Source organism: Athene noctua, chromosome 20, assembly GCF_965140245.1.
Source record: "Athene noctua chromosome 20, bAthNoc1.hap1.1, whole genome shotgun sequence".
Lineage (NCBI taxonomy): Eukaryota > Metazoa > Chordata > Aves > Strigiformes > Strigidae > Athene > Athene noctua.
In genome coordinates this window covers 1289208-1302653 of record NC_134056.1, presented here as the reverse complement: position 1 = coordinate 1302653, position 13446 = coordinate 1289208, and the positions used below count along the sequence as shown (strand labels likewise).

The window sequence follows — 13446 nt, the reverse complement described above, 5'->3', positions numbered from 1 at the left end:
CCAGCTCCGGCCTCGGCCGCCGCCATGCTGGGGGATGGCGGCATCGGGTGGGAGACGGGCAGGACGGACGGGGGGACCGCGGTTCTCCCCACGGACACATACTCACCACGAGGCAGCCGTGCACCCCGTCGTGTGTGGGGCCAGTGTTGCAGGACGGGCTCCCTCGTGTCACCGGCCACCCGAGGAGCTTCCACGGGGTGCTGGGCACCGCTGCCCCCTCCGCAGCAGGCTGGAGGATTTATGGGACCTGTGTCCGCTGGGAAGGTGTCGGGGCTCTGGCTGCGCACACACCGCCCTGGGCAGGACACCGGCCAATCTCCTCCCCGTGGGGGCCAGGCTCAGCCGGGATGGACCCACTTCGGTGCCTTATTGGCTTCTGTGGCCACGTGACCACGCTGAAAAATATCATAATTAAGCTACAAACCGCGGCCCATAAACTAGCATTAGAAAGTGACAGCGGAGATAAGTGGGACCCCCGCGGCAGATAACACGCCATGGGAGAGAGACCCCGCGGGGAGGTGGGGGGCACCGGCGGGCGGTGGCGAGCGCGCCAGCACCCACGGCCATGCTGATTTACGGCCTGGGGCGGGAGGGAGGGGGCTGTGGGCGCAGGGCAGATGGCTTCGGGAGGAGTGTGAGCCCACTGCACCCATCCAGTGCTGGCCCCAAGGGTCTCCTCTGCCGGGGAGGGCAGGAGGAGGCTCCGCCACACATGGGGCCCCAGACAGCACTTGAAGGAAGCTGGTGCCCCTGGGCCGGGGGGGTGACGGGGCTGCCGAGCCCCCGGCAGTGGAGCTGGGCCCGGTCCTGACCCACAGGCAGTGTGGTGGCCACAGGGCTCGGGTTTTCAATCACCTGGTGAAAACATGAGGGTGGCAAGCCGGGCACTGGGGCAAGAGGCCGTGTGTGAGACCTCCGGGGGATTTGCTCCCGCCGCAGGCCCTGTGCCTCGGCCACCGTCACCATGGTGTGTCCCCGTGTGCTTGTGCACAGGGTCCCGCTCTTTGCTGTGTCCCGCAGTGACAGCAGCCCTGAGGACAGGCTGGCCACCGCGGCCCCGAGCCCTGTGCCGGTGCAGCGAGGGCTCTGCCCTGGCCAGGCGGCTGCTGGCAACTGGACCATCATGACAGGACCCGAGATCCCGGGCTCAAGGGCCAGGGAAAGGCTCATCCCCCCTCGGCACCGTGACAGTCCTGACGCGGGGTGACGGCCCCTGCGGGGGACCCACGCTGAGCCGGGGGGAGCAGGGAGCCCCCTGGCGCTGCGGCCGTGAGGAGAGGAGCGGGAGCAGCGACCTGTGCAGCACTGCTTGTTTTTTCCTCACTCTGCAGCTGAAGAGCAGAGAAAAACTAATGAAAACAGAGCTCTGGAAGAAGCGCCAGGCCCGGAGCGGCTTCCGCCCCAATCCCCAGCAATTATCAGCCACATGCCAGATGTTCCGACGCGATGCCAATGTCAGAGAAAATAAATCTGTGGCAGGTTCAAGGTCCTTGCCGGGCCGGCACGCAGCGGCTCGCGGCTCAGCACCGCGCGAGGCGGGGACGGAGCTGCGGGGCGGCCGCAGCCGCTTCCTCCCACCGGGCATTGTTCCCCCGGGAAGCCCCGGCCTCGTGCCGGCCGCTTGCTATTTTTGCAGCAAGGTGCTTTCAGGGGCAAATACGTCCCCACTGGCCTTGGGCACTTTCCTTTGCACAGGCCTTGCCAAGGCTGCGGCCCAGGTTCTGCAGCGGGCGCGTGGCCCCGGGTCAGGGCCGGCGCAGGGGCCGCGGTGCAGCCCGGCGGGTCCCGGCCGGCGGCAGGAGGGCGGATTTGGGAAGGTGATTTGGGAAGGCGACTCCGGTCGGGCGGGCAGGGCGGGCACAGGGGGCTCCAGTTCTGATGTCAGAGCCCTTTGCAGAGGCAGCACCGAGCCCTTGCCCGTGCTCCTGCCCTCCTTGTCCGCCTCGTGGTGGGTCTGGGCTGGGACACGGGACCAGCGGAGAGCCGGGATACCCCCGGCAGCACGTGCCTGAGCAGGCAGGAGCGGCCAGCAGAGGCAGAGCCCTCGTCGAGGGCTCCGTGCAGCCCCAGGGGGCCCTGGGCACGGGGAGGAAATGCAGACCGGGGTGACATTTTGGTGGCCACAGCACCCAGGAGGGAGGGATGGGGTGGCCCTGGGCTTCCAGCCACATGGTTCCCTGGGGAGGGGCCGGCTGCTGTTCGGGCTGGGGATGGGCCCCAAAGCCGCTGCCCTGCCGCAGCGTTGGCAGGACCAAGAGACCGGCGCAGCCTCCGCTTCGTGCTGCCGGGGGCCCAAGCACCGGCACGTCAGTCCCCAAAGCCCCGGCTTTTGGTCCAGCGACTGTCCTGGACATCCCATCCCATCCCGGCCGGGCCGCGGGGCCGGCTCGGCTGTGGGGCAGCTGGAGCCAGTGGAGCCGCACCACCCGCCGCGGGCCGCAGCCGTGCTTTGGCTCCTTGCTGGTGCGTAGCCTTGATGCTCAGCAAAGCATATCTCCTCCTCGGATTTTATCTCCATCCACTCAGCTTATCGGCGGCGGGGCAGCCCTCCTGCCTGCGCCACGTTCCCGGAGCGTGCCTGCAGCAGGTGTGGTCAGCACTACTGTTTGCCAGATCTGGCCGCCTGCGCCGCCGGCTGCCCGCAGTCCCTGACTCCGGGGCCCGTGCCGATAATGCGTGCGCGGCGAGGACTCTGGCGATAGCGTTCCCGATGACATTACCTTGTCCCCCGCATTCTTCCGATGCCACGCACGCCTTCGCTCGGGGGCGCGGGCGGGCCCGGCGCACGGCGGCGTGTGCAGATGCTGCGCAGGCAGCGCTGGGAAGCGCTGGTGGTCTCTTCCCGGGGGGACTCATTGACATATCAGTCACATAGTTCTGCATAATTGGGACTTGGATGCAGCCTCTCTTTATGTTTCCTCTTGGCAGTTGCCAACAACATGAAGCACTCCTGGGTCAAAATGACAGCCTTTTGTTTACTATTCCTGCTTATGTGCCTCATTTTCTTCAAGGATAAGAGCTCTTTATAGGAATCTTTATTGTGATGAGGTTAGCAGAGAGAAAGATTTCTCTCCAGCTTTCTCTCTCTCTTTCACAGCTGATTAGCGGGGTTGGCCCATGGGGACAGCGACGTGGAGCTCGAATCCAGCGCTCGCCTCGGGGTCCCCCCAGCCGTGAGCCGCGTCTGCTCCAGCACAGTAGTACCCCCCCCCGGCCCCGCCAGCACCCCAACAGTACCGCTCCCCTCGGCTTCGGGGGGGGGCCACAGGGACAGGGTGTCACCAGCCCAAGCAAAGGTACCGCGATATCCAGCCACACCCCAGGAGCTGGGACAGGAGCTCACCAGGAGCACAAACCTCTTGAGCACAGAGTTCCCATCCCGGCCATGGTGGCCCATCCTTTGAGCTCCCCTGATCGGTGGTGATTGACCCCGTCAGAACCGCCAAGAGCAATTCTTGCACCTGAACTTGGCAAAATGAGCGGTGAGAGACGTGTGATGCTCCAGTAAGGGGTGACCCACCGGTCTGCTGTGTGCAACGGACTGGTTTTCAGGTTTGAATTCCGGAGGGACAGTGACTGGGCAAGAGATGAGATGTGAGAGCAGTTGGTGACAAGGTGGGGAGAAGCTCAGGGAACAGATGGACACCGGTGAAAATCCTTCCCCCGCCCTGGGAGATGCCCCACGCGACCATCCCAGCGGGTCCTTCACCCATTGCTGGGCTGACACACCAGCACTGTGGGCGCTGTGACCCAGCCTCACCTCACAGCCCAGTCCCAGCCAGTGGCCGTGGGGTGACACTTTGGGAACAGCAACTCTTTTTAAGAGGAAAGCAGCCTATCCTTGAAAGTTACTTTCTGAAGGTCAAGAGTGGGACTGTGACAGAGCAGCCTGACAAACGCATCTCCCAAAGTCCTTGGGCCCGATAATGTATGTCCCGTGCAATGTTGACACTAGTGATCCACCAAAGATCAGGTTAACAAGTTTGACGTTAGTGACAGCGTGATTTGTTCAGCGCTGGCTCTGAATTCATAGAGCGGCTGGCCTTCAGTGATAAACTATTGCACCGCGCGCACGAGGCTGTGGCAGTTGTCACCAGCCGGAGCACCGAGATGAAAAGGAAGCAGAGCTCTAATCAAAATACAGTGGTCAGTAGAGGTTGAGCTGAAAATTAAAATGTGCTGGTACTTTTCCCTCTCCAGCCTTGCTTCCCAGGCAGCCCTTTCTGCCAGCGCCGGGCGAGGGGAGAGGCCACCCCATCGCCTCTGCGCGGCTCCAGCAGCTCCTCTTGCTCAGTTCGTCGAGGACAAACCCATCGCCCCACGTGCGCGAAGCGTCCTCTGCCACCTCCCGGGGAGCCCCGCCACTGCTGACCTTCAGGGCCCCCTTGCAGGGAATAAATCCAGGGCGGCGCGGCGTCAAAGCCGCCCGAGCTGCACCACGGAGGAGAACTGCTGTAAATAAGGAAAACCAACACAGCAGAGAGGGCAGGAGACGTGAGCGGGCTCGGCAGAGGAGCGGGGCAGCGCGGCACATGCCAGGATTGAAGTGAGGATGCGATAAACCCTCTAGAAGGAGCGGGGAGGGGGCAGGCACGGTGCTGCGCAGCTCGGGGAGCAGGGACCCTGCGGCGAGCAGGGGCAGGTGGAGGCGCTGGGGGAGATGGAGCCGCTTCTGGGGCAGCACCTGGGGTGATGAGGAGCTGCCCGGCCCCTCTCCTCTGCACCGCCCCAGCAGCCCTGGGAATGCTGCAGCCTCTGAGCCCTCCGCATCCAGCACATCACGTCTCCCCACGGCCGGCGCCTGCCGCCTCGGGGAACGGAGCAAAGCTTTCCTGGTGGGAAAGGACTTTCTGCAGAAACACCCAGGGCTGGGCTGCTGAAGCAATTCCCTCCCCGAACTAGGTCTTCTCCTCCCTCTCCCTCTGCTCAGTGTCTGCTCCCATGACACTCTGGGGAAGGGGACGTGCAGGGGCTGTGGGACAGCGCGAGGGCTGGAATGAGCATCCCCCCAGGAGTGAGCTGCGAGCTGGGGACTGGACCTCAGGTGAGGCTGAACGTGCTCAGTGCCGGTTTATGGTCCGACACGTTTGTTGCATCTGCTGTGAGGGATTATTGCCAGCACAGGGCTCCAGCGCGGGGGAACAACCGCTCCACCTGCCTGCAAACGGCGGCCACGGGCCCGGGTCAGGGCAGAGCACGGCTCTGCCACGTCCTTGGCTGGGCTCAGGTTTTGGGACAGCCCTTCCCACCTTCCCCCGCTCCCCAGATCAAGGCCCCTTTTTAGGTCTGAACAAGCAGATTTCTGTTGTCTCTGGGGAACAGACACCGAGGAATTTCCCAAGCACAAACGCCCGTTGCAGGACAGCCCTGCCCTTGTCCGTGGACCCACCGGCTCCACGCAGGACCCAGAGCCACCGAGTCTCTCCCGTGAGCGTGGCGGGGAGGGCTGAGCTCTTCATCCACCCCCCCTGCACAAGGAACTCGTGTTTCCCTGTGGGGACACTCACCTGCCAAGGGGACTGAGGGCAGAGACATATCAGTGCTGCTCAGCCTCCCGAAAGGGACAGCAGAGCCACCGGTCGCTCCCCCTGCAGCTGGGGGCCACAGCCAAGGGGCGAGTGATGGAAAGAAAACACCCCAGAACTGTCCAGCGAAGGGAAGCAGCCTCTCAGCCCACACTGCTCTGCCCTGCGGCCGGGGACAGGCTCTCCCCCCGCCAAAAACCACGTGTTAGAATCCAGCAGCTCCGTGTTCAGACCCAGGAGCTCTGTCAGTGACGAAATCCTTCGGCTTCGGAGGAATACGGGGAGGGCTGTATCCCTGTGTGCCGGAAGACAGACACTTAACTGCTGTTTCTTTGCCGTACAATCTCCCACTATTAAAATAAGTGGGGAAAAAAAACCTCCTAAACGCCCTTAAGCACAAGAGCTCCTAAACATTAAAAAGGGAGAATTTCCATTTTTATGAGTTTAGCGATGCGGGAAGTGCCGGCAGCCCCGCCGGAGGGAGCAGCGGAGCGCAGGGGCCGGCTGCTCACTTGGAGCCGCCTTTGTGGCAGCGCCGGCGTCTCCCTGAGTGGGCCTTAAGGTGCTAATACACGTGGAAATGTAAATACGAAAAGTGCTTCTTAGTCTTTTAACACGCACCCACCTCAGTGACACGAGAGACGGTTAAATGATTCCTGCAGTTCCTCTCCGGAGCACACTGGTCAAGGATTCCCGGTGTGTTTGCTTCTTTGGATTATTCCTCCTGCCTGCAGCAGCCGTTACCGCTCGGGTCTCCTCCCGCCGCCGGCGCAAACCTTCCTCCCGCCGCACCCCGCTGCGACAGCGACGCGCCCGAACCGCTGCGAGTTCTGGCCACCCCGCACAGGAACCCCCCGGGGACAGGGTGGGCACCTCGGGCTGCAAGGGCGCAGCGACCAGGAGAAAACCCGTCCTCCTGCCTCCTCCTCGGGGCCCGGGCGGGCGCCCATGGCACGGCCGGGCTCAGAAAACCTTCAGGTGTCGCCTTGTCCCCCCGCCCCGAGGCGCAGGACCCCCCCCAGCTCCCGAGGGAGAGCCGCTGCTGAAAGGGGAAGGTGCAAGCAAAGCGCAGACGCCAGCGGTGCAGAACAATTCACATTTATTAGTTCAAACAGCTAACACTCGCTAAACATGCGTTCAACACTTATTGGTCACATTTCCACAGGTAGTCAAGTCACAGAGCAGAGCCGCGGGGCAGGGCAGGTCGGGCTGACACGGACCCACGCCGGCCCCGCCGCGCGAGGGGGACCGGCCGTGCCCCGGCGCACCCGAGACGTGCCGGCAGAAACATTCATTTGGTCGTAGCGTAGGGAGGGAAAGGCAGCTCCCGGGAGGCCGCACCGGGCCCGCTCCCCCTCGGGCGCTGCGGGGCGAGGGCCGGACACGCTCCTCCCGCCCCGGCCCCGGCTCTGAGCGTGCCAACGGTCACCGTGTGTCATGCCGAGGCAACATCCTGCTTCCCTGATTTACACAAGGGATCGTGGGAAAAATGAAGCGTTTTACCGGGAGCGACCAGCGCCTGGAACATCAGCGGGAGGACCCGGAGAGCGGGACCGACCCGTCTTGGAAACGTCCCGCAAAGCTGGCGCCGGGCAGCCGCGCGGAGCCGCTCCCCTCCGAGCTGCCAGGACGCTGGCGCGAGGGCTCTGCGAGGTCCCGGGCTGCAGCTTCTGCAGCTCATCTGCCGTGGGACAGCGCTGGAACCGGGCCCGTGGCTCAATGGGCACCAACAAAAACCAAACCAAAGAGCCCCCGTCCCGCCGGGCTGCGCAGGGACAGGCGGCCGCAGGACACGGTGGCTCGGTGGGGCAGTGGCCACAGTGGTCACCGCCATGGCCCAACGCTTCCCGGGGGCCCGGGTGGGCTGGGAGGAGAAAGCCATCACCCGGTGCAGTAACGGAACCACCCCCAACCCAGGGGAAGGGCACAGAACTCCAGCCACCACCGGCCCTGCTCTTGGCTGGCAACAGGCACGGGCAGTATTTTGTTTTTCACACAATCCCTTTGAGATGATAAACAGGATGTCACACGAGGTAGTTTTGTTATGGAAATTGAGTCAATAATGTTATCAACTATTACAAGACATTTTATAAATTGAAAGAAAACAATGAATCACAAAAGGCTTTGTTAAGGTTGATCGTCATCTGGTTTCAATTTCTGTTTCTTTTTGCCCTTGGGGGCATTTCTTCCACTGAACCATGTTGCTTCTTTCATAGACTTGTTAGAGATCAGCTGCACAGGAGCTTTTTACATTTTTTTTTCAAAGGGAAGATATTGCCTGGATTGGCCTCCCCAGCTTTTTGCAGGGCTGGCTTAAACTCAGATTTGCAGCTCCTGGCTGGTGAGACTGCGGGGAAGGTGGGTTTTGGCCCCGCAAAGTTTTGCTGACTCTTGGGGCTCGGTGCTGGCTCTGCCCGCGGCAGCGCCGGCCTGGACGGGGCCTTTTGGGTGCTCCCAGCAGCTGTAACGGGACTAGTTCCACAGTCAGTACCTTTCTCGAGCAGTCTGACCGAGTTATGACCTTACCAGCCCACGATGGGGAAGCTGTGCTGACTGGGAATGAAGACGCTCTAATTCCTAAGCAACAAACCGAGCACAGGACCCTGGAACTGGCGGCCAGGGACGTGCTGAGAAATTCCCATTTTCCCCTTTTCCACGAGCACCGCCGGGACGCTTTTCCCATCAGACCCCAGCTCAGCCCTCGGCAGCCAAACTGCCCACAAGCCAAACCAAAAGTTTTCCCCGCCCAAATCTCCACGCGGGGACTTTGTTCAGCTTCCGATGGGTCCTCCAAACAAGTCATGAAAGAAGCAACTGTTGCAACATCAAAACTAGGGTTTCTCTGGGTCACATTTTAAATACTTATCCCTGAGCTTCTGTGTATTGCAAACAACACACCGTGAACCCAGAGAAACGCCACAGCTTGACACTGACACCCTATGTATTACCCTTGATTCACACATCATCTACAACTTAAACATTAGCTTCATACTTAAACTAGTTCCCCAAGTTTCCCCCTTTCTCCTGCCTTTTATGTGGCAGGGATGATTGCCGCTTATTATCCTGAGAAATAACAACATTTTCACAGACACCAAGCTTCATAGCTTCAAATCAAAACCAAGAAAGAAGAAAGAGTGAACGGTAAATAGCACATTCACAGGAGAATATTTTTTTTTTTCCTCATTTTAAAAAAAGTAGTAAAGAGAAAAGAAATTCAAGTTTTTTTAAAAAAGGTTGGTTTGAAGGACAAGACTTAAACTCCTTAACCCGAGGTGGCTGCGGCTCTGCGCAGAGGCCTGGAAAGCGAGGGCGGGCAGCGAGCGGCGCCAGACGCGGGCTCGAGCCTTTGCACGGGCAACTAAAGGGCAGGGGCCCGGCCACCGGCCGCCCCCGGGGAGCGAGCGCAGCCCCGCCGCAGGCCGCAGCGGCCACGAGCCCCCTCGCCCTCACAGGTGACACCACAGCACTGGGACAACGGGTGTCACTGGGCCAGCAGCTCGCCGGCACTGGTTGCCCCGCAGCTGGTGATGTGACGGGCTACTTTGCACGGATCAACCCGAAAACGCCGTGTTCCCCCTTTGGTCTTTGCGTGATGGAAGACGGCAAAAGCTCGGGATTTAATAATGACAGAAAGAATCCAGAGCTGCACCCTGGTGACCCAAAGCACCCAGGGCCGCGGGCTAGCAGGCACGAGACGAGGACGACAAACGCCACGGGCATTACTAATGCTCAGGAAGAGCCAACGCGTAGGCAAACCCGCCGGAGGGTTCCCCCCGCCGCAGCAGCTCTGCCGTGCCCGGAGCCCCCCAGTTCCGAGGCACCCGGTGTCTCCGAGCACCCCGGTCGCCCTCCGCCACCCAGGGCCCGGGGCCGGGCACGCCGAGGACCAGGACTCGCTGCTGACACGCCCGGTGGGGCCAAGGCCCAGCCCAGGGGACACAAGCCTGGCCCAAGGGCAGGCAGTGGAGGAAAACCCAGGCGCTTTCCAGCAGCTTTTGCTGAGGTGCTGGGGTCTTGCCCCCGAGCTGGGACTCGGCCCCACCAGCCGCCAGCAGCAGTTTCTGCTCCATTCTCAGAACTGAGGGAAGAGCCTCGGGCTGTAAAAGAGCAACGGGGGTACCTCGGCAGAGTCCCTCCACAGCGTACGTGAGCTGAGCACTTCAAATTTATGTCCCGAATCTCTGCTCGGATTAAAAGTAACTCTTCAGCTTTCCATCTGCACAAATGCTATGAAGGAGAGGAGGGGGTCAGCCAGCCAATTTATCTTTCAAATCGGGGATAAAAATTGACTTGTCATGGCAGAAAATTCTACCAAAGACTATTATTGTTGATTGATTCCTCTATGACAGAAGGTCAGATAAGCAAGAGCAGATAGATACCAAAGATAATGAACTTCCCCCTACTAGCATTAAGCACAAATAAAATATGAGTCCCTGTAAACCGAATGTTACGTGAAGAATGGAACAAAAACTCCAACCTTTCCAGGGCGTCCTTCAAACCAAATTCACAAATACATCTAGTGACTGACCTAACGTCTCTACGTCTCTAGCTACATTCCTACCTTCTCATAATACCTGAGTTTGCAATGCAACACATTCACTTTACCCTGTTTAAAAAATACAAGTCGTTAGAGGACTTGGTGCAGAAGATATTAAGAACGACTGTCCGGTGAGCTAGACTGGTTCGGTATATCGGCTTCTGCCTTACTTGTCAGTTAGCAAGGCTTTTCTACTCCCTACAACAAATGGGTTATTCCCTAACAGATACTGCTGCCAATCAACCTTTGTAAAATTTGCTTTATACAACAGAAAGTAGAACATTCTTGTCCATTCATCAGCATAAATGAATTTAGGTTGTTTTGTTGTTGTTGGTACAGCATTAGTCTTAGGAGTCTGTTTTGGATAAGCACAGAACCCCCAATAGATTATTTTGGTTGGGTATTTGGCAGCAAGATGACCACTTTTATGTACACTAATTAAAACAAACTCTTATTCATCAACAGATTATAATAATTCAGTAACTGTAGAATAAAATTACTCCTATGCAATTTTAACAATTCCTTGAGTGTTATAAAACAGCAAGCCAGAAGATAACCCGTAATAAAAAGATCATATCAAGCTATTTGGAAATTAAACTTAAAAGCTGAGAAATACTTTCTAACTTACAAACAGATACACTAAAATCTTCCCATTTACACTTGAGGTATAGGCTGTATGCAGAAGGCTTTCCTGAGAAAATACGCGCTTGTCTCATTTTACAGTCAGAAAGTAAACGAGATTTACGGAACCACCTTTGGATTGTGAAGCTCTATCAAGCTGAACTGCTGCTGGGCCCAGCAGCTGTTACCCGTAACATCCTATTTAAATAATGAAAAACGAGCAGCTAGTGGACTAGGAAAGGGAACCCGTGAGGCTGGCGGGTGCCCGAGCGGGCCGGCAGAGGCGGCGATGCAGCGGGACACGGCCCGGGCGCCACCCGAGCGTGGGGTGTGCCGAGCCGGGGGGGGGCACGCGCCGCCGGGGCTGCAACCCAGGGAGCGCCCGCTGGGCAAAGGGAAGGAAAGACTTTGGTGAATGAGGTTTTTCTCCCGTTCACTGTCACATTCATCTCACAGCAGCTTGAGTCCCCTGAGCAGTGCTCGCTGTGCGCCGCAGCCCTCTCCAGCACAGGACAAAGGTAGCACCTGGTCCCTCCTAGCCCAAAGGAACAGAAGTTGTTTCCCAAAATATTTTTAAACCAGCATTCAAACGCTTGCTGATGAACCCTCTTGCTACATAAACATCAAATTCGTATCTAAGGACAGAGGGAAAGAAATCCAGCCAGGACGAGGCGGCTGCCTAGGAGAGTGACTGAGTCTTGGAACGTTAATCCTTGATGAAGAAGAGAACAAGAGCATCTCATCCAACCTCCCCACCACCACCACCAGCAGGAAGCCATGAGGTTACGCACGAGAATACCCAAGTTTAGACAAACACCAGCCCTTAGCAATTACTCAGAGCGCTAACCAGCTGTCATTAAACCAGTTCTCCACGCCGTGGAGTGGTGTGGAGGTTGCGAGATGGGAAACCCAAGCCTTGCAAGACCTAGGACAGAACAGTTTACCAAGAACTGCATCAACACCCTCTTCCCTGGTCAGAAGGGATCCCACAAGCAGCAGAACGGTCCTGGCAGATTATGACTATAGATCACACATTCCCCGGGGCCAGCAGCGAAAGCCATGCTGGAGGACACCAAAGTCCTGTACCCCGCCACACAGGTCACACTTAACCACAGGGAACGTTAACTCTTCCCAGAAACGGGCTGCCTGGGATTGCCGCAATGCAGAACCCTCCCCAGCAGCCAGATACCGCCGTGGAGGAACGCACTAAAAGGGGCAATCCTGCCTCTTCTCCAAGTGAGGTTTTTCCTGCTTTTGTGAACCTAAAATGGACGTTAAAGAAGTGATGAGAAATTACCTGCAGTTCTCTAGCAACAAGAGTACCTTTGTGTAATGCCAGGAGCCTGCTCCGAACTGCAGCCACGCAATTCCAGTCGGGTGGAAAGGTGCTGCAGCGCCGGTGAGAGGCCGGGCTGGGGCTGGGGGCAGAGCTGCTCCTGCAGCCCCCGGGGGGGGCCGGGCAGCGCGGGAGCCCTGCGGTCCCGCTGCGGTGGGAGTCGGGGAAACCGCGGGAGCTCCCACCTGCATCTGAAAAACTGCCAGGGGAAAAGAAACCAGTGGGCTGGACAGACTTTTCCTTCTTCTCCACTCCCTGCCTTTTTAAAACTATTATTATATCTAAAGAAAAAAAAGCTTGGCACTTCTCTAACACCCGTTCTCCAAAATCGTCCGTCTGGGACACTAACAGCTCTGTCGATGCGGCGAGGCCGTTCGCTCTCTACAACAAACGCTTCTGGATAGAAATCACGGAAAGAGCAGTGCGTGAACAGCATCTTCTCCTTGAGGTAGTCTTAGTCATCTCGGTCCCCAGCCCCCAAATACAAAAGAACTAACCCTAACAAACACTGTAACATTAAACATCTTCACATTCTGTAAACCGCTGGAGAATGCATCTGCTGCATTCATACAGAACCATGTGCATCGTGTTGAAGATCATACATTCAACTCTGTCGTGAAATAAATATATAGGAAAAAGAGTAAAAAAACAAACACAAACAAAACAAGATTCTTGCTACAACGGCAGGGACGCCCACCGCCCCGCCTCCTGCCTGGATGGCGTTTGCCCCTCTCCCGGGGTGAGCCAGCTCCCTGCCTGAGGCACAGCGTAAGGCACCGGCCGGGGCCAGCTGGGCTCACTCTTTGCTCACGCTCGTCTTGCAGGAATGTAGAACGGCCTTAAAAAGGAGAGGCAGCTGCTCCAGGGGGACGTTCACCATTTTTCCTGGTAAGAAGAAAAAACAGAATTAGCAGCCACTCCTGAATCAGATTTCAGAGACACCTAAGCCAGCAACACTGGAGCTGGTTTTACCTTGAACCTCTCGGAGAAACAGTTAATCATCCTACTGCTACATTAGATATTTGATATTCGTTTGGACATAACAGGATTTATTATTTACTGAATCGAAAGCAAAATAAATGGGCAAAGTCAGATCAAAATGATTTCTCCACAATGAAGCAGTATTTATAGAAACTGGGAAAGACTAAATCCTGTCTCTCCCCAAACTCCCTTGTTGATCTCAATGAGTAAATTACAAGAGCTGCTCTGTGATTATTATCTAGTTCATTACAATGGAGCAGGATGAAGCATACGGAGCCTTGACACAGGGAGGCAAGTATCTCCCTTTGCCATAACATCCAGGAACAAACCATGTTTTAGTAACACCGGACCTTGTGGATCTAATTAGTGACACGACTGCATCTGAAAATTCACCTGCGGATTTCAGAGGTCCAGGCGAGCTGAGACCTGGGGGCTACCCTGCAGAA

The 13446-nt window shown here is 57.7% G+C and overlaps 1 protein-coding gene across 3 annotated transcripts in view; it reads right to left on the bottom strand.

Annotated features, from left to right (window-relative positions):
* Nucleotides 1-6607: 6607 nt before the first annotated feature.
* The window catches only part of NR6A1 (nuclear receptor subfamily 6 group A member 1), a 95981-nt gene continuing 89142 nt past the window's right edge, over nucleotides 6608-13446 (bottom strand). For all 3 annotated transcript variants that reach the window (XM_074923905.1, XM_074923907.1, XM_074923908.1), the window contains one exon: nucleotides 6608-12904. In XM_074923905.1, the coding sequence (XP_074780006.1) occupies nucleotides 12816-12904 (89 nt within the window). In that variant the 3' untranslated portion in view covers nucleotides 6608-12815. The remainder of the gene's footprint in view (nucleotides 12905-13446) is intronic.